This window comes from Carcharodon carcharias, chromosome 3, assembly GCF_017639515.1.
Source record: "Carcharodon carcharias isolate sCarCar2 chromosome 3, sCarCar2.pri, whole genome shotgun sequence".
In the NCBI taxonomy this organism is placed as follows: Eukaryota; Metazoa; Chordata; class Chondrichthyes; order Lamniformes; family Lamnidae; genus Carcharodon; species Carcharodon carcharias.
Window position 1 is genome coordinate 233,136,825 of NC_054469.1, and position 20,961 is coordinate 233,157,785.

At 47.0% G+C, this 20,961-nt stretch overlaps 1 protein-coding gene across 2 annotated transcripts in view; it reads left to right on the forward strand.

The window, feature by feature from the left end:
• Nucleotides 1–15,290, forward strand: part of LOC121275709 (C-C chemokine receptor type 3-like) — a 58,258-nt gene extending 42,968 nt beyond the window's left edge. For both annotated transcript variants that reach the window (XM_041183291.1, XM_041183290.1), the window contains one exon: nucleotides 13,819–15,290. In XM_041183291.1, coding sequence (XP_041039225.1) covers nucleotides 13,819–14,877 — 1,059 coding nt within the window. In that variant the 3' untranslated portion in view covers nucleotides 14,878–15,290. The remainder of the gene's footprint in view (nucleotides 1–13,818) is intronic.
• Nucleotides 15,291–20,961: the final 5,671 nt, after the last annotated feature.

Consider the following 20,961-nt stretch of genomic DNA (forward strand, 5'->3'; position numbering starts at 1 on the left):
CTCTCGTGCCCTTTTATCCTGTGTCTCGGCTCTCCTCGCGTTCTTTTATCCTGGGTCTGCACCGCTCTCCTCCTGTTCTTTTTTTCTTGTGTCTCTGCCGCTCTCCTCATGCTCTTTTACCCTTGTCTCCATTCTCCTCGTGCTCTTTAATCCTGTATCTCCGCTCTCCTCACGCCCTTTTTTCCTGTGTCTCCATCGCTCTCCTCGCGCTCTTTTAACATGAGTCTCCGCTCTCCTCACGCTCTTTTTTCCTGTGTCTCCACCCCTCTGCTTGTGCTCTTTTATCCTGTGTTTCGGCTCTCCTCGCGCTCTTTTATCCTGTGTCTCTGCCGCTCTCCTTGTGCTCTTTTATCCTGTGTCTCCGCCACTCTCCTTTGCACTCTTTTATCCTGTGTCTCCGCTCTCCTTGTGCTCTTTTATCCCATGTCTCCAGTTTCCTCGCGTCCTTTTAGCCTGTGTCTTCACCGCTCTCCTCGCACTCTTTTATCCTGTGTCTCCAATCTCCTCATGCTCTTTTATCCTGTGTCTCCACCGCTCCCCTCATGCTCTTTTATTCTGTGTCTCCACTCTCCTCGCACTCTTTTATCCTGTGTCTCTGCTCTCCTCGTGCTCTTTTATCCTTTGTATCTGCTCTCCTCATGCTCTTTTATCCTGTGTCTCTGCTCTCCTAATGCTCTTTTATCCTGTGTCTCCACTCTCCACGTGCTCTTTAATCCTGTGTCTCCGCCGCTCTCCTCACCCTCTTTTATCCTGTGTCTCCGCCGCTCTACTCATGCTCTTTTATCCTGTGTCTTTGCTCTCCTCGTGCTCTTTTATTCTGTGTCTCCGCTCTCCTCATGCTTTTTTATCCTGTGTCTCTGCTCTCCTATCTCTCTTTTATCCTGTGTCTCCGCCACTCTTGGCTCTCCTCCCGCTCTTTTTTCCTGTGTCTTCACCGCTCTCCTCGCACTCATTTATCCTGTGTCTCCAATCTCCTCATGCTCTTTTATCCTGTGTCTCTGCCGCTCTCCTCGTGCTCTTTTATTCTGTGTCTCTGCTCTCCTCGCACTGTTTTATCCTGTGTCTCTGCTCTCCTCGTCCTCTTTCATCCTGTGTCTCCACTCTCCTCACGCTATTTTATCCTGTGTCTCCGCCGCTCTCCTTGCGCTCTTTTATCCTCTGTCTCCGCTCTCCTCATGCTCTTTTATCCCATGTCTCCACTTTCCTCGCGCTCTTTTAGGCTGTGTCTTCATCGCTCTCCTCGCACTCTTTTTTCCTGTGTCTCCACCACTCTCCTCATGCTCTTTTATCCTGTGTCTCCACCACTCTCTTCATGCTCTTTTATCCTGTGCCTCCACTCTCCTCATGCTCTTTTATTCTGTGTCTCCGCTCTCCTCGCTCTCTTTTATCCTGTGTCTCTGCTCTCCTCACGCACTTTTTTCCTGTGTCTCCTCCACTCTCCTCGTGCTCTTTTATCCTGTGTCTCCACTTTCCTCGCGCTCTTTTATCCTGTGTCTCCAATCTCCTCATGCTCTTTTATTCTGTGTCTCTGCTCTCCTCGCACTGTTTTATCCTGTGTTTCTGCCCTCCTCACCCTCTTTTATCCAGTGTCTCCGCTCTCCTCACGCTCTTTTTTCCTGTGACTCCACCGCTCTCCTCGTGCTCTTGTATCCTTTGTCTCCACTCTCCACGCACTCTTTTATCCTGTGTCTCTCCCGCTCTCCTCACGCTCTTTTTTCCTGTGTCTCCACCACTCTCCTCGCACGCTTTTATCCTGTCTCTTAGCTCTCGTCACGCTCTTTTTTCCTGTGTCTGCACCACTCTCCTCATGCTCTTTTATCCTGTGTCCCTGCTCTCCTTGCATACTTTTATCCTGTGTCACCGCCGCTCTCCTCGCGCTCTTGTATCCTGTGTCTCAGCTCTCCTCACGCTCTATTTTCCTGTGTCTCCACCACTACCCTCGTGCTCTTGTATCCTGTGTCTCCACTCTCTGCACACTCTTTTATCCTGTGCCTCTCCCGCTCTCCTCACGCTCTTTTTTCCTCTGTCTCTCCCGCTCTCCTCACGCTCTTTTATCCTCTGTCTCTGCTTTCCTCGTGCTCTTTTATCCCATGTCTCCACTTTCCTTGCACTCTTTTATTCTGTGTCTCCAATATCCTCACGCTGTTTTATCCTGCGTCTCTGCCGCTCTCCTCGTGCTCTTTTATTCTGTGTCTCTGCTCTCCTCGCACTGTTTTATCCTGTGTCTCTGCTCTCCTCACCCTCTTTCATCCTGTGTCTCCGCTCTCTTCACGCTCTTTTTTCCTGTGTCTCCACCACAGTCCTCGTGCTCTTGTATCCTGTGTCTCCACTCTCTGCACACTCTTTTATCCTGTGTCTCTCCCGCTCTCCTCACGCTCTTTTTTCCTGTGTCTCCACCGCAGTCCTCGTGCTCTTGTATCTTGTGTCTCCGCTCTCCTCACGCTCTTTTTTCCTGTGTCTGCACCGCTCTCCTCGTGCTCTTTTATCCTGTGTCTCTGCTCTCCTCGCATTCTTTTATCCTGTGTTTCCGCCGCTCTCCTCACGCTCTTGTATCCTGTGTCTTGGCTCTCCTCGCACTCTTTCATCTCGTGTCTCCACTCTCCTCATGGTCTTTTTTCTTGTGTCTCCAACACTATCCTCGTGCTCTTTTATCCTGTGTCTCCACTCTCCTCATGCTCTTTTATTCTTTGTCTCCGCTCTCCTCGCCCTCTTTTATCCTGTGTCTCCGCTCTCCTCACGCTCTATTTTCCTATGTCTCCTCCATTCTCCTCGCGCTCTTCTATCCTGTGTCTCCACTCTCCTCGCCCTCTTTTTCCTGTGTCTCTACTCTCCTCATGCTCTTTTTTCCTGTCTCTGCCATTCTCCTCCAGCTCTTTTATCCTGTGTCTCCACTCTCCTCGTGCTCTTGTATCCTGTGTCTCCACTCTCCACGCACTCATTTATCCTGTGTCTCTCCCGCTCTCCTAATGCTCTTTTTTCCTGTGTCTCCACCACTCTCCTCGCGTTCTTTTATTCTGTGTCTCCACTCTCCTCACGCTCTTTTTTCCTGTGTCTCCACCGCTCTCCTCGCGCTCTTGTAACCTGTGTCTCCACCACTCTCCTCGCACTCTTTTATCCTGTGTCTCCACTCTCCTCATGCTCTTTTATACTGTGTCTCCACCGCTCTCCTCGTGCTCTTTTATCCTGTTTCTCCACCACTCTCCTCGCGCTCTTTTATCCTGTGCCTCTCCCGCTCTCCTCACGCTCTTTTTTCCTCTGTCTCTCCCGCTCTCCTCACGCTCTTTTATCCTCTGTCTCTGCTTTCCTCGTGCTCTTTTATCCCATGTCTCCACTTTCCTTGCACTCTTTTATTCTGTGTCTCCAATATCCTCACGCTGTTTTATCCTGCGTCTCTGCCGCTCTCCTCGTGCTCTTTTATTCTGTGTCTCTGCTCTCCTCGCACTGTTTTATCCTGTGTCTCTGCTCTCCTCACCCTCTTTCATCCTGTGTCTCCGCTCTCTTCACGCTCTTTTTTCCTGTGTCTCCACCACAGTCCTCGTGCTCTTGTATCCTGTGTCTCCACTCTCTGCACACTCTTTTATCCTGTGTCTCTCCCGCTCTCCTCACGCTCTTTTTTCCTGTGTCTCCACCGCAGTCCTCGTGCTCTTGTATCTTGTGTCTCCGCTCTCCTCACGCTCTTTTTTCCTGTGTCTGCACCGCTCTCCTCGTGCTCTTTTATCCTGTGTCTCTGCTCTCCTCGCATTCTTTTATCCTGTGTTTCCGCCGCTCTCCTCACGCTCTTGTATCCTGTGTCTTGGCTCTCCTCGCACTCTTTCATCTCGTGTCTCCACTCTCCTCATGGTCTTTTTTCTTGTGTCTCCAACACTATCCTCGTGCTCTTTTATCCTGTGTCTCCACTCTCCTCATGCTCTTTTATTCTTTGTCTCCGCTCTCCTCGCCCTCTTTTATCCTGTGTCTCCGCTCTCCTCACGCTCTATTTTCCTATGTCTCCTCCATTCTCCTCGCGCTCTTCTATCCTGTGTCTCCACTCTCCTCGCCCTCTTTTTCCTGTGTCTCTACTCTCCTCATGCTCTTTTTTCCTGTCTCTGCCATTCTCCTCCAGCTCTTTTATCCTGTGTCTCCACTCTCCTCGTGCTCTTGTATCCTGTGTCTCCACTCTCCACGCACTCATTTATCCTGTGTCTCTCCCGCTCTCCTAATGCTCTTTTTTCCTGTGTCTCCACCACTCTCCTCGCGTTCTTTTATTCTGTGTCTCCACTCTCCTCACGCTCTTTTTTCCTGTGTCTCCACCGCTCTCCTCGCGCTCTTGTAACCTGTGTCTCCACCACTCTCCTCGCACTCTTTTATCCTGTGTCTCCACTCTCCTCATGCTCTTTTATACTGTGTCTCCACCGCTCTCCTCGTGCTCTTTTATCCTGTTTCTCCACCACTCTCCTCGCGCTCTTTTATCCTGTGTCTCCACTCTCCTTATGCTCTTTTTTCTGGTGTATGCACCGCTCTCCTAGCGCTCTTGTATCCTGTGTCTCGGCTCTCCTCGCACTCTTTTATCCCGTGTCTCCACTCTCCTTATACTCTTTTTTCCTGTGTCTCCACCACTCTCCTCATGCTCTTTTATTCTGTGTCTCCGCTCTCCTCGCTCTCTTTTATCCTGTGTCTCTGCTCTCCTCGCGCACTTTTTTCCTGTGTCTCCTCCACTCTCCTCGCGCTCTTTTATCCTGTGTCTCCACTTTCCTCGCGCTCTTTTATCCTGTGTCTCCAATCTCCTCATGTTCTTTTATTCTGTGTCTCCGCCGCTCCCCTCGTGCTCTTTTATTCTGTGTCTCCACTCTCCTCGCACTCTTTTATCCTGTGTCTCTGCTCTCCTCGTGCTCTTTTATCCTTTGTATCTGCTCTCCTCGCGCTCTTTTATCCTGTGTCTCTGCTCTCCTAATGCTCTTTTATCCTGTGTCTCCACTCTCCTCGTGCTCTTTAATCCTGTGTCTCCGCCGCTCTCCTCACCCTCTTTTATCCTGTGTCTCCGCCGCTCTACTCATGCTCTTTTATCCTGTGTCTTTGCTCTCCTCGTGCTCTTTTATTCTGTGTCTCCGCTCTCCTCATGCTTTTTTATCCTGTGTCTCTGCTCTCCTATCTCTCTTTTATCTTGTGTCTCCGCCACTCTCCTCGCGCTCTTTTATCTTGTGTCTCTGCTCTCCTCGCCCTCTTTTATCCTGTGTCTCGGCTCTCCTCCCGCTCTTTTTTCCTGTGTCTACACAGCTCTCCTCCTGCACTTTTATCCTGTGTCTCCGCTCTCCTCGTGCTCTTTTATCCTGTGTCTCTGCTCTCCTCACAATCTTTTAACCTGTGTCTCTATCCTCCTTGCACTCTATTATCCGGTGTCTCTGCTATCCTCACAATCTTTTATCCTGTGTCTCCACTCTCCTCGCGCTCTTTTATCCTGTGTCGCCACTCTCCTCGCGCTCTTTTATCTTGTGTCTGCCACTCTCCTCGCGCTCTTTTATTTGGTGTTTCTGCTCTCCTCACAATCTTTTATTCTGTGCCTCCACTCTCCTCAAAATCTTTTATCCTGTGTCTCCGTTCTCCTCACAATCTTTTATCCTGTGTCTCCATTCTCCTCGCGCTATTTTATCCTGTGTCTCCGCAATCCTCGCACTCTTTTATCCTATGTCTCCGCTCTCCTCATGCTCTTTTATCCTGTGTCTCTGTTCTCCTCACGCTCTTTTATCCTTTGTACCGCCGGTCTCCTCGTGCTCTTTTATTCTGTGTCTCCTCTCTCCTCTCATTCTTGTATCCTGTATTTCCGCTCTCCTTGTGCTCTTTTATTCTCTGTCTCCACTCTCCTTGTGCTCTTTTATCCTGTGTCTCCACTCTCCTCGTGCTCTTTTTTCCTGTGTCTCCGCTCTCCTTGTGCTCTTTTATCCTGTGTCTCTGCTCTCCTCGTGGTCTTTTAACTTTATTATCAGCATTGCAATGGCTTACTGAGATCCTGTCTCCATGTGTCTCATTGTGGTAGTATTATAGAATTGATTTTCCCGGCAACTTTTCTTGGTGGAAACATTGAACTTTATTTACAAGATAGCAGCAGCAGCTACATGTTGCATCGAACTCTATAACTAAAGGAGAACCCTTTCCTAGAGATTCCCCACACTGCTAACTCATTGGTTTACACAGGTCATGTGATCTTACAATGCACGATTATTCTTTTAGCTACAGTCCTACGCCTATCCAAACTATAATTACTGTAGGTAGGGAGAGAGACAGGGTTAACACTTCAGGTCTGTGACCTTTCACCAAAATTGGGTTTAAAAAAAAAGTCATGTGATGACTGACACCTTAAGCTGAGTTCAACTGAGTCGTGGTGACATGATTTATTTAACTAACATGTGCTTGGTGCGGGTGGATAAATTCCAGGGAGGGATTTCCGAAGAAAAAATGACTATATAAGGGGCTGGCTGGATACTAGTAGCCACGGAAGCTCTCGTTTAAATAAAGTTTGTTTTGTTTGACTAAGAAGCTTCCCAGAGCATGTTTCTGTGGGTTGCTTGAAGTTTTAAATATGGGGCTAGAGATTGTGCTAGAACTTTTCAGATCACTGGTTCAGTCTCAGTTGGAGCATTGCGGACAATTCTGAATAACACAATGCAAGAGAAATGTAAAGGCCTTAGAGAGGGTACAGAGAAGGTTTGCCAGGAGGTCACCAGGGATGAGGGACTTCTGTTATGAGGAGAAATTGAAAAACTCCTCCTTGAGACCGGAGAAGGTTAAGAGGTGAGGTAATAGATGTTTTCAAAATGAGGAGAGGTTTCGACAGTATAGAGAGAAAATAATTATTCCCTCTGGTGAATGGTTCAATAAAAGGTTAAAATCATTGGCAAAAGAGGGGAGATGAGGGAGTTGGCTTGACTGAGAACAATCTACCTGAAAAGGTGGTGGAATTTTAAAAAGAAGCTGATCAGGTACCAAGAATGAGGAATTTTCAGGGTTACGGACAAAAAAACAAGGATGTTGTCTTTCAAAGCCAGCACGTGCATGAATGGCTTCCATCCGTGCTGATAAAAACAAAAAACTGCGGATGCTGGAAATCGAAAACAAAAACAGAATTATCTGGAAAAACTCAGCAGGTCTGGCAGCATCGGCGGAGAAGAAAAGAGTTGACGTTTCGAGTCCTCATGACCCTTCGACAGAACTGGGTGAATCCAAGGAGAGGGGTGAAATTTAAGCTGTTTTAAGGTTTTAAGAAGGTGGGTGGTGGGTGGGGGGAGAGAAGTGGAGGGGGGGGGTGTGGTTGTAGGGACAAGCAAACAGTGATAGGAGCAGATAATCAAAAGATGTCACAGACAAAAGAACAAAAGAACACAGAGGTGTTGAAGTTGGTGATATTATCTAAATGAATGTGCTAATTAAGAATGGATGGTAGGGCATTCAATGTACAGCTCTAGTGGGGGTGGGGGGCATAAAAGATTAAAAATAATGGAAATAGATGGGAAAAGAAAAATCTATATAAATTATTGGAAAAAAACAAAAGGAAGGGGGAAGAAACAGAAAGGGGGTAGGGATGGAGGAGAGAGCTCAAGACCTAAAGTTGTTGAATTCAATATTCAGTCCGGAGGGCTGTAAAGTGCCTAGTCGGAAGATGAGGTGTTGTTCCTCCAGTTTGCGTTGGGCTTCACTGGAACAATACAGCAAGCCAAGGACAGACATGTGGGCAAGAGAGCAGGGTGGAGTGTTAAAATGGCAAGCGACAGGGAGTTTGGGTCATTCTTGCGGACAGACCGCAGGTGTTCTGCAAAGTGGTCGCCCAGTTTACGTTTGGTCTCTCCAATGTAGAGGAGACCACATTGGGAGCAACGAATGCAGTAGACTAAGTTGGGGGAAATGCAAGTGAAATGCTGCTTCACTTGAAAGGAGTGTTTGGGCCCTTGGACGGTGAGGAGAGAGGAAGTGAAGGGGCAGGTGTTACATCTTTTCCCTGGGCATGGGGAGGTGCCCCAGGTGGGGATTGAGGTGTAGGGGGTGATGGAGGAGTGGACCAGGGTGTCCCGGAGGGAACAATCCCTATGGTATGCTGTCGGGGGGGGTGAAGGGAAGATGTGTTTGGTGGTGGCATCATGCTGGAGTTGGCAGAAATGGCGGAGGATGATCCTTTGAATGCGGAGGCTGGTGGGGTGATAAGTGAGGACAAGGGGGACCCTATCGTGTTTCTGGGAGGGAGGAGAAGGTGTGAGGGCGGATGCGTGGGAGATGGGCCGGACACGGTTGAGGGCCCTGTCAATGACCGTGGGTGGAAAACCTCGGTTAAGGAAGAAGGAGGACATGTCAGAGGAACTACATCATCAGAACAGATGCGACGGAGGCGAAGGAACTGAGAGAATGGGATGGAGTCCTTACATGAAGCCGGGTGTAAGGAGCTGTAGTCGAGGTAGCTTTGAGAGTCAGTAGGCTTTTAATGGATATGGGTGGACAGTCTATCACCAGAGATTGAGACAGAGAGGTCAAGGAAGGGAAGGGAAGTGTCAGAGATGGACCACGTGAAAATGATGGAGGGGTGGAGATTGGAAGCAAAATTAATAAATTTTTCCAAGTCCCGATGAGAGCATGAAGCGGCACCGAAGTAATCATCGATGTACCGGAGAAAGAGTTGTGGAAGGGGGCCGGAGTAGGACTGCAACAAGGAATGTTCCACATACCCCATAAAGAGACAGGCATAGCTGGGGCCCATGCGGGTACCCATAGCCACACCTTTTATTTGGAGGAAGTGAGAGGAGTTGAAGGAGAAATTGTTCAGCGTGAGAACAAGTTCAGCCAGACGGAGGAGAGTAGTGGTGGATGGGGATTGTTCGGGCCTCTGTTCGAGGAAGAAGCTAAGGGCCCTCAGACCATCCTGGTGGGGGATGGAGGTGTAGAGGGATTGGACGTCCATGGTGAAGAGGAAACGGCTGGGGCCAGGGAACTGGAAATTGTTGATCCATCCATCTGTGCTGTATGTTTCTATATTTCTATTCTATTTGCATGTTGCCTCTTGGCATCATCCAAAACAGGTTTGATTCCACATGTATACTGATGACACACAGCTCCATATCATCATTATCTCTTTCGATTCCTCCACTGCCTCTGGTTTGTCATGTAGCTTGTCCAACACCCAATACTGATTGAGAAGAAATTTCCTCTAATTAAATATTGGGAAGACCAAAATCTGTTGTCTTCAGTCCTGCCCCAAATTTGGTTCTCCAGCCATGGATTCCATCCCTCCCCTGGGTAACTTTGGGAGGCTGAACCAGACTGTTTGCAACCTCAGCCTTTCTATTTGAACCTGAATTTTGTTTCCGTCCACATACCATGTTGTTTACATTGCACCTCATAATTTCACTTCTAAAATGCATCATTTCATAATGTTCAGTTGTAAATTTTTATCCATCATGTGTCTGCCCATCTCACCAGTCTGACTATCCCCACCTGAAGTTTGTTATGGTACTCCTCACTGATTACAACATTCCCAAGCTTGGTGTTGTCTGTAAACTTTGAAATTTCACCCACGTACCCAAGTGATATATTAAACAGAGCAGTGGTCCTAAAACTGCCCCCTGGGGGACACAAGACTGAAAAACAACTGCTTTCTATACTGTAGCCAATTTTGTATCCAGGCTCTGCCACTGTCCATTTAATCACATGGACTTCAATTTTGCTATCAAGTCTACAATGTGGCACTTTTTCAAAGACCTTTGATAGCCCATATGCACACAAAATCAGCTGCATTACTTCCAGCAACCCTCTTTATTATTTAATTGAAGAACCTTAATCAGGTTAGTCAGACATTAAGGAATCCATGTTGGCTGTCATTTATGCAGTTCCAAGTAATAATTCATTTTAGATCAGTTTGGTCCCTGGAAGATATAGGCTGTGAATTCCGAGTTCCAGGGCAGTGTAATTGTGGGGGTACCTCAAGGATGTGCTGGGGAAGGCCACTCCATCGGGGGGGGATAAGACATAGGAGCAGAAATTAGGCCATTCGGCCCATCGAGTCTGCTCCGCCATTCAATCATGGCTGATAAGTTTCTCAACCCCATTCTCCCGTCTTCTCCCCGTAACCTTTGATCCCCTTACCAATCAAGAACCTATCTATCTCGGTCTTAAATACACTCAATGACCTGGCCTCCACGGCCTTCTGTGGCAATGAATTCCATAGATTAACCACTCTCTGGCTAAAGAAGTTTCCCCTCATCTCTGTTCTAAAAGATCTTCCCTTTACTCTGAGGCTGTGCCCTCAGGTCCTAGTCTCTCCTACTAATGGAAACATCTTCCCCACGTCCACTCTACCCAGGCCATTCAGTATTCTGTAGGTTTCAATCAGATCCCCCCTCATCCTTCTAAACTCCATCGAGTATAGACCCAGAGTCTTCAAACATTCCTCATATGTTAAGCCTTTCATTCCTGGGATCATTCTCGTGAACCTCCTCTGGACCCTCTCCAGGGCCAGCACATCCTTCCTGAGATACGGGGCCCAGAATTGCTCACAATATTCTAAATGTGGTCTGACCAGAGCCTTATAAAGCCTCAGCAGCACATCCCTGCTTTTATATTTTAGTCCCCTTGAAATAAATGCCAACATTGCATTTGCCTTCCTAACTACTGACTCAAACTTCAAGTTAACCTCAAGAGAATCCTGGACTAGGACTCCCAAATCCCCTTGCACTCCAGATTTCTGAATTCTCTCTCCATTTAGAAAATAGTCTATGCCTCTATTCTTCCTACCAAAGTGCATAACCTCACACTTCCCCATGTTGTATTCCATCTGCCACTTCTTTGCCCATTCTCCTAACCTCTCCAAATCCTTCTGCAGCCTCCCCGCCTCCTCAAATACTACCTGTCCCTCCACCTATCTTTGTATCATCTGCAAACTTAGCCAGGATGCCCTCAGTTCCTTCATCTAGATCATTAATGTATAAAGTGAAAAGTTGTGGTCCCAACACTGACCCCTGTGGAACTCCACTAGTCACCGGCCGCCATCCTGAGAAGGACCCCCTTATCCCCACTCTCTGCCTCCTGCCAGACAGCCAATGTTCTATCCATGCTAGTACCTTGCATCTAACACCATGGGCTCTTATCTTACTGAGCAGCCTCCTGTGCGGCACCTTGTCAAAGGCCTTCTGGAAGTCCAAGTAGATAACATCCATTGGCTCTCCTTTGTCTTACCTACTCGTTACCTCCTCAAAGAATTCTAACAGATTTGTCAGGCATGACCTCCCCTTGATGAAACCGTGCTGACTTTGCCCTATTTTACCATGCACTTCCAAGTATTCTGAAATCTCATCCTTAATAATGGACTCTGAAATCTTACCAACGACCGAGGTCAAGCTAATCGGCCTGTAATTTCCCGTCTTTTGCCTCACTCCCTTCTTAAACAGGGGGTTACATTAGTGATTTTCCAGTCCTCTGAGACCCTCCCTGATTCCAGTGATTCCTGAAAGATCACTGCTAACGCCTCCACTATCTCTTCAGCTATCTCCTTCAGAACTCTGGGGCGTAATCCATCTGGTCCACCTTCAGACCTTTCAGTTTTCCTAGCACCTTCTCCTTGGTAATGGCCACCATACTCACCTCTGCCCCCCGACTCTCTTGAACTTTGGGGATGTTACTCATGTCTTCACCGTGAAGACTGACGCAAAGTACCTATTCAGTTCCTCCGCCATTTCTTTGCTCCTCACTACTACTTCTCCAGCATAATTTTCCAGTGGCCCAAAGTCCACTTTTGCCTCTCTCTAACCCTTTATATATCTAAAAACTCTTGCAATCTTCTTTTATATTACTGGCTAGTTTACCCTCATAGTTAATCTTCTCCCTCCTTATATCTTTTTTAGTTGTCCTCTGTTGGTCTTTGTAGGCTTCCCAATCCCCTGGTTCCCCACTGCTCTTCGCCGCATTGTATGCTTTCTCTTTAGCTTTTATGCTGTCTCTGACTTCCCTTGTCAGCCATGGTTGCCTCGTCCTCCCTTTAGTATGCTTCTTCTTCCTAGGGATGAATTTTTGCTGTGTCTCCCAAATTACTCCCAGAAACTCCTGCCATTGCTGTTCCACTGTCTTTCCTGCTAGGCTCATCTCCCAGTCAATTCTGGCCAGCTCCTCCCTCATGCCTTTGTAACTCTTTTAGAGATTAGGTAAAGTAACTCTTTCGAGTACAAACCTGTTTCCATCTGTTTCAGATGAAGTTATATTGTTTCATAGTTTGCCATTGTGAGATTTGAACTCTTGATCTTGGGGTTACAAACCCAGTACCATAACAACTTGGCTATTTTGCCTTTATTTAACTGTAATACTGTTACATCTGATTCCAGCTTTTTCCTCTCAAATTGCAGGGTAAATTCTATCATATTATGGTCACTTCCTCCTAAGGGTTCCTTCACCTTAACTCCCTTATCAAATCTGCCTCATTACACGTCACTAAATCTAGAATTGCCTGTTCCCTAGTGGGGTCCACCACAAGCTACTCCAAAAAGCCATCTCGTAGACATTCCACAAATTCCCTTTCTTGGGATCCACTGCCAACCTGATTTTCCCAGTCTACCTGCATATTGAAATCCCCCATGATCACTGTAACCTTGCCTTTCTTACACGCCTTTTCTATCTCCTGGTGTATCTTGTACCCCACATCCTGACTACTGTTCAGAGGCCTGTACATAACTCCCATTATAGTTTTTTTACCTTTGTGGTTCCTCAACTCTACCCACACAGATTCTACATCATCTGAACCTACGTCATTTCTTGATATCAATTTAATTTAATTTCTTACTAACAAAACTACCCCACTCCCTCTGCCAACCTGCCTATCTTTTCGATAGGATATATATCCTTGGATGTTTAGCTCCCAGTCCTGATCCCCTTGCAGCCATGTCTCCGTGATGCCCACCACATCATACCTGCCAATTTCAATCTGCGCCACAAGCTCATTTACCTTATTTCATATACTGCGTGCATTCAGATACAACACCTTCAGTCCTGTATTTCCTGTCCCCTTTCTCATTGTCGTCCCTTTGTCTGATGTGCTTGAAGTTGGATTCCTAGCCCTTTCCAAACACTCTGTCCTATTTTGTGTTCTGGAGACTTTAATAGCCTCTCCTGGGCTCTCCTTTCTTTTCAGTTTTTTAATAATTTTCCATGAAGTTGAATCCACCCCCCACATGCTAACCTGCTGCTTTGTTTCCCATTAGTCATACTTCTTGGAGTTTTACCCTTCCCTTCCCCTCCACTTTCTAGTTTAAAGTCCTGTTGACCACCCTATTTACCCTTTTCGCTAGAACATTGGTCCCAGATCAGTTCAGGTGGAGACTGTCCCAATGGTACAGATCCCTCCTGTTCCAATACTGATGCCAGTGCCCCACGAAATGGAACCCCTCTTTCCCGCACCACTGCTTTAGCCACATGTTTGGTTTTAATTCTTCTAACTGTTCCTGGGCAACTATAGCTGTATGACAGTCAGAACCATCTGAGTTCTGTGATTTAAACGCATTTTCAGATGTCGGAAGTAGTGAATTCCCAGTGGTTGCACCTTGAGATGTGGAAGGCAACTGAGATTCCTCTGAGGTCACTTCAAATGGCCGTGATGGTTGACCAAGAGCAGCTGTGGGCTCTGAGGGCTTGGCTGCAGCAGCCTGGCCGAGCTGGCACTAACAACAGCACTGGCACAGTAAGTGGTGTAAGAGCAGGCATGATGTTGTCCAGAGAGAGAAGAGCTGCTGCCTCTCCCACCGAACTCAGGCATCATTTCAGAGCTGCTGAAAAGCAATACATGTGCAAGTCATGAAAATAATATTCTTTTTGTGAAAACAGGTCTCTACTGAGTTGCCAATAATGGAGAGCACAACAGAGATGCCAACTGCTGATTATGAATACCTGTGTGAGAAAGGAAAGATCAATGCATTTGGAGGAACACTGATGCCCAGCTTCTATGCAATAGTTTTAATGCTCAGTCTCACTGGAAATGGGTTAGTTTTGCTTGTACTTGTGAAATATGAATATCTAAGAAGCATAACAAATATATTCATTCTTAACCTTGCCATTTCTGATTTACTTTCTACTATTTGTCTTCCTTTCTGGGCAATCCATCACTTACATGGTTGGATCTTTGGAGTTGCCATGTGCAAATTAATGAGTGGTATGTTTTACATAGGCTTTTACAGTGGTATAATGTTCCTGACACTGATGACCATTGACCGGTACCTTGCAGTTGTTCATGCTGTATCTGCTGCAAGATCTAGAAAAATTCGCTATGCAACAGTAACAAGTGTGATTGTTTGGCTGACCAGTACCTTAGCAACCATCCCTGACTTTATCTTTGCTGAATTAGAAAACGATTATGAGAGAGTTACTTGCGAAAATATTTACCCAATTGAAAAAGCAGTTCCATGGAAACTATTAAGATATTACCAACAAAATATACTGTTCTTCATCCTTCCATTTGTTATCATTGTGTACTGCTATTTTAGGATAATTCAGACGTTGGTAAAGTGTAGAACAGTGCAGAAGCACAGGACGCTGAGAGTTATTTTCACCATTGTAGTGGTGTTCTTTTTATGTTGGGCACCTTACAATGTTGTGATTTTCTTGAGATCTTTGGAGGAGTTTGAGCTGCTGGAGTTTGACAACTGTGAGTCAGAGATGCACCTGGATTATGCACACACAATCTCTTACACTGTGGCTTATTTCCACTGTTGTCTCAATCCCATTTTTTATGCCTTTGTGGGTGAAAAATTTAGAAGACACCTAATTCATTTCTGTGACCACTGTTTGCCCTGTAGTATGTGTCACCAGCGGAAATACGTCACCAAGAATACCCATTTGGAATATTCTGATGGTTCAATTGGCAATGATACAACAAATAACTGGTAGTCTGGTCTTTCTTTTAAAGAAATGCATGGTTGAAGAAATTTTTAATTTGTGGTGCTTTTGCTAACTAAATGTTTTTTTTTGATGTAATGTGAACAAAGTGGATTTGTTGTAATAAGAGTAATACAGCAAAAAATACTGTTTGACCTTTCATTGACAGTCAAACCAGTGGGATGAAATAAATTGGCTTTGTCTAGTCTTTTCTCTAAGTCTGCTTTGCATCTGCTAAGCTTTGTGCTACATTGTGCATAATTTACCTCTTAACAATATTGTTTCTCAACATTAATGTAAGATTTTCTTGTCTACGTATTCCATGGTTAGTTATTTGTTGCAACTGATTATTGCTAAGTTTGCTTTTGTTTAAAATTATACTTTCGGGAAATGACAACTAAATAAAAACCATAACGTGGCCATTACCCAACTTGCACCTGATCAGTTTTGTGTTTCAAACTAATTTAGCTGCTAAGGAATTCACATTAAACAATTATTCAAAAGCAAATAGTGATGGGTGCCTTGCAAAAGTAGCATTGATTGCTGAAGCTGACGATGATCCCAAACTCCAGACGTATTTCAAGAATAATTAGGCACTCACCCCCCCCAACACACCCCCATCCCCACACACTCAGCCCCACCTAGTCTGGGCTGGCTAGCTGACTGGCACCAGCAAGGGTTCTGGTGGTGGCTGGTGGAGCTGTTGGCATGTGATGATCTTAAGAGAGGACAGTGAATGCTTATGGAGTCCAGGTCACTCTCCCATGGCAGCACCTCAATAGCCCCAAGATTTTGTTGGAGAACAGAGCACCGGACTGCTGGATTGACGTGTCACCCTGGAAACCTCTTTCAGCAGTGGTGCCAAAACCAAGATGGCAGCCGCATGCGCTTCCATGCCAGCCGGTTGTGTTGCCATGGAGCCTCCAGAATTGCCACTGAGTCCCAAGAGTTGTCATAAGACACTGGAACATATGATTTAAAGTAATTGGTAGAAGGATTAGATGGGTGATGAGGAAACATTTTTTCACTGAGGGGGTGGTAGGGACCTGGAGCTCACTACCTGAAAGGGAGGTGGAGGCAGGAACTCTCACCACACTTAAAAAGCACTTTGCTGTCTGCTTGAAGACTTGTCAGCTATGGGCCTAGTGCAGGAAAGAGGTGCTGGTTACTTTTGAGAATATTGGCGCCCCCACTACCCCCTGAGTTGCGCTGGTTGCAAAAGGTACATTAGTAAAATGCCAACACAAACAACCCACCCCTCACACACTTTGTACTGCACCGCCTCATCCATCCACCCAGTTTTCTTTAATATGTTATACGCGTGCATTGCTGGCAAGGCCAGCAATTATTGTTCATCCAACTGAATGGTTTGTTATTCCACAGAGCTTTTAAGTAGCAGCCGAGCATGCGGGTGGAGCGTGGAGTGTAGGCTAGACCAGTAAGGACAGCAGGTTCCCTCCCAACGTGGGGTTTTTGCAACAATCCAATAGTTTCATAATTATTACTAGCATTTTATTCTATCAATTGAATTTAAATTCCGTGGTATTTGAACACATGGGCAGAATTTTGCCCTTGGCAGAGGTGGGCAGGAGCCATCTGCGATTGGCAACACACCATGATTTCATGCTGGCGGGCCCAGTTAAGGCCCGCCCAGTGTGAAAGGCGAGCTGTAGTGCTGAGCGCTATCTGTAGGGGGACTTGGGGTGGGTTGGGTGGGGGGGTGGAGGTTGAGCGAGCCGAGCGCGATCTTTGCGCATGCGTGTGAGTGAGCGCAGAGGCACAGAGCTGCACGGGGACTTCAATGTCCATCACCAAGAGTGGCTCGGTGGCACCACCACTGACCGAGCTGGCCGAGTCCAAAATGACATAGCTGCTAGACTGGGTCTATGGCAGGTGGTGAGGGAACCAACAAGAGGGAAAAACATATTTGACCTCATCCTCATCAATCAGCCTACCACAGATGTAGCTGTCCATGACAGTAGAGGTAGGAGTGACCACCGCACAGTCACTGTGGAAACGAAGTCCCTCCTTCGCATTGAAGATACCCTCCATCGTGTTGTGTGGCACTACCACCGTGCTAAATGGGATAGATTTCAAACAGATCTAGCAACTCAAAACTGGGCATCCATGAGGAATCGTGGGCAATGGCAGCAGCAGAATTGTACTCAGCCACAACCTGTAACCTCATGGCCTGGCATATCCCTCACTCTACCATTACCATCAAGCCAAGGGTTCAACCCTGTTTCAATGAAGAGTGTAGGAGGGCATGATAGGAGCAGCACCAGGCATTCTTAAAAATGAGATGCCAAACAGCATAAGCAGCAAGTGGTAGACAGAGCTATGCGATCCCACAACCAACAGATCAGATCTAAGTTCTGCAGTCCTACCACATCCAGTCATGAATGGTGGTGGACACAACTCACTGGAGTGTGAGGCTTCACAAATATCCCCATCCTCAATGATGGGGGAGCCCAGCACATCAGTGTAAAAAACAAGGCTGAAGCATTTGCTACAATCTTCAGCCCTTCAGCCAGAAGTGCCAAGTGAATGATCCTCCGAAGATCCTTAGTATCACAGATGCCAGTTTTCAGCCAATTCAGTTCACTCCATGTGATATCAATAAGCGGCTAAAGGTACAGGATAATGCAAAGCTGTGGGCCCTGACAATATTCCAACAATAGTACTGAAAACTTGTGCTTCAGAACTCGCTGCTCCCCTAGCCAAGCTGTTCCAGTACAGCTACAACACTGGCTATGTTCTGTACTCAAAAAACAGGACAAAATCCAACTCAGCCAATTACCCCCAGCTCCCCTGCCCCACCCCACCCTATCAGTCTGCTCTCAATCATCAGTAAAGTAATGGAAGGGGGTCATCAACAGTGCTATCAAGTGACACTTGCTTAGCAATAACCTGCTCACTGATGCTAACCCAAACTGGGTTACACAAGGTCCCTCAGCACCCTTGGTTCAAACATGGACAAAAGAGCTGAACTCACGAGATGAGGTGAGAGTGACTGCCCTTGACATTAAAGCTACATTTGACTGAGCATGGTGTCAAGGGGCCCTGGGAAAACAAGTCGATGGGAATTGGGGAAAACTCTATTGTTTTGAGTCATACCTAGCACAAAGGAAGCTGGTTGTGGTTGTTGGAGGCCAGCCATCTCAGCTCCAGGACATCACTGCAGGACTTCCTCAGGGTAGTGTCCTTAGTCCAACCTTCTTCAGCTGCATCAATGACCTTCCTTCCACCATAATGTCAGAAGTAAGGATGTTTGCTGACGATTGCAACACCATTCATGACTCCTCAGATACTGAAGCAGTCCATGTCCAAATGCAACAAGACCTGGACAATATCCAGGCTTTGATTGACATGTGGCAAGTAACATTCACGCCACACAAGTGCCAGGCAATGACCACCCCCAACAAGAGAGAATCCAACCATCGCCCCTTGATGTTCAATGGCATTACCATCACTGAATCCCCCACTATCAAAATTGTGGGCGTTACCATTGACCAGAAACTGAACTGGACTAGCCATATAAATACTGTGACTACACGAGCAGGTCAGATACTAGGAATCGTGTGACAAGTAACACACCCCCTGACTCCCCAGAGCCTGTCCACCGTCCACAAGGTACAAGTCAGGAGTGTGACAGAATACTCCCCACTTGCCTGGATGAGTGCAGCTCCCACAACACTCAAGAAGCTTGACACCATCCAGGACAAAGCAGCCCACTTGATTGGCACCACACTCAGAAATATTCACTCACTCCACCACCAACAAACAGTAGCAGCAGTGTGTACATCTGCAAAATGCAATGCGGGAATTCGCCAAAGCTCCTGAGACAGCACCTTCCAAACTGATGACCACTACCATCTAGAAGGACAAGGGCAGCAGATAGATGGGAACACCACCACCTGGAAGCTCCCCTCCACATCCCCTCCAGAGGACGCCTGTCAAGGTCAACACAGCCAACAGGGCACAGCAGTCAGTAGACTGCATCCGCCTCTGCTGTGGATGTCTGGGGTATAGTGCTAGGGTTAGGAAAGTTAAAGAGATTTGGGACCTTAGCGGTTGCATGGGTGTTCACAACATAGATATAACTTACACAAGTGTGTAAGTTTCACACCTCCCCTTCTGTTTGCCTCCTTTTTATGGATGAGCTGTGCTGCTGTTAATCAGATGTGATACCATGGCCCCTCCCCCCACTTATCACTCATGTCGCTATCATGGGCCTCCTGTCTATGTAGTGTGCTTCCATATCACTACAGTGTGTGTCCCCTTTGCCCAATAGCCTACACCTGCTCCTTTCTCGTACGTTCGTGTGTTCAACATCAGTGATGTCTCAACCTTAATGCTAAGTTTGCTTGTGAAACGAAACTCATTCACACACTTTGCAAGTGATGTCATGTTTATCCTCGGCTGTTTAAGATTGAGACAGAGGTGTTCTCCTATCTTGTTTGCATTCTTGAAAGTGAAGGTGTAGTGTATATTGTGGAAATCCATGTGCTCTCTGCCTCTCGGCTGGGCTTCATGCCATGAGCCCATGCTCAGAGCTCGTGCACACTGCTGTCAGCAAACTGTGCTTTTGACTTTGAGTGTACATCTGCTAAGCTGACCAGTAGGTGGGAGTACCTTGCCACCGCAAGGTGATGAAGCTTGGCCCCTCTCAGCCACATTATAGTTCTGAAGCTTAAATGTCCAATCTTGAGCATCTCTCACCGTGCGGTTGTGTGTCTTATGGGGACAAGGCTCTCATCTCAAGCTTGGGATGCAGTGCTGTGCATCCCCCTCACCTCAGCACTCGCCTAGGTCAATGATGCTAATTGCAAATGGTCATTTCTGGCAGGCAATAGAGGCTTTGTGCAGGCTCTGGAAGAACTCATGGCTGCTTTGGACAATGTTAGGGGGGCAATAGAATAACAGCAAGGATGTATTCAAGCTGAAGTGTGCTCCTTATTAACAATGGTGCATGCCCTTGAGGGCGTCATGGCATTGTGGACTTGGCAAGGACCAGGGCTGGCCATGAGGGGACAATGTCAGCATTAAAGAGGAAGTATTTTAATATCTGGCAGGAAAGTGTTTGACATTGCCATGCTCAAATGTTCTGCATCTATATCAAGCTGAGGATAAAAGCCGCCCAGGATCCCTAACGGAGAGTGCTGGGTGTCGGTGTGGTTTGGAAGAATGTACCACAGATGATTGAGTCATCTCTAAATGGATTCACAGCAGCAGAAGGTTATCAGCTGCCTTGCCCAAGTGTGAATTATCTGATTCACCATCGATGTTACACAGGGTGCGCAGTTCCATTGCTTCAGATGGACCTGCTTGAGGAGACTTTCACATTGAAGGCTTACAGCCACGAGACCACTGAGTATTGACTGACAGCTTTTGGCTCTTGTAGGTGTTGTTGCGACTGGGATACTGGAGAGACACTTGAAGAGGCAGCACCTTCTGACATCTGATACCAGGACACCCTCCTCCAGTTAGCACCTCAGCTCAGCAAAGACACATGCTGCTGAGGGTACATCATCCTTCAAAGAATCAGGACAATGTAAACCTAATGTGTAATTATTCACTCTCATTAAAGTGACTGGGTGAAATGAGAGGAATAGCAATGCTGGTGCTCATGCTGGTCCATGATGGAGGGCTCTTGTCCAATAGGGCTTTCACTACAACTTATCTCCTCCTGGTGGAATCTGTTGGCTATCAGGGCCTTTGGCCTGTGCTATGGCCTCTTCTCCTGCAGCCTCAGCTTCTTTGAATTCATCACCTTCCGTCCCTTTGAGGTCCTTCTCATCGAAGGAGACGTGCAGCTCCTCCATCTTGTCATCTGGCAAGTCTTCCCACCTTTGCAGTGCCAGGTTGTGCAGTGTGCAGCAGACCATGATGATCTGGGGAGTGTACTGGAGTGCTCCATCAGGAGTGTCCAGGCATTGGAATCGCATCTTTAGAATGCCTATGGTTTACTTCACCGTTTCCCGGCTACTGCCATGAGCTTCATTGTACCTTCTCTCTGCAAGAGTCTGGAACTGCCACAAGAGTACCATCGGCCACGTTCTTTGTGGGTACCTTCTGTCACTAAGAAGCCAGCCC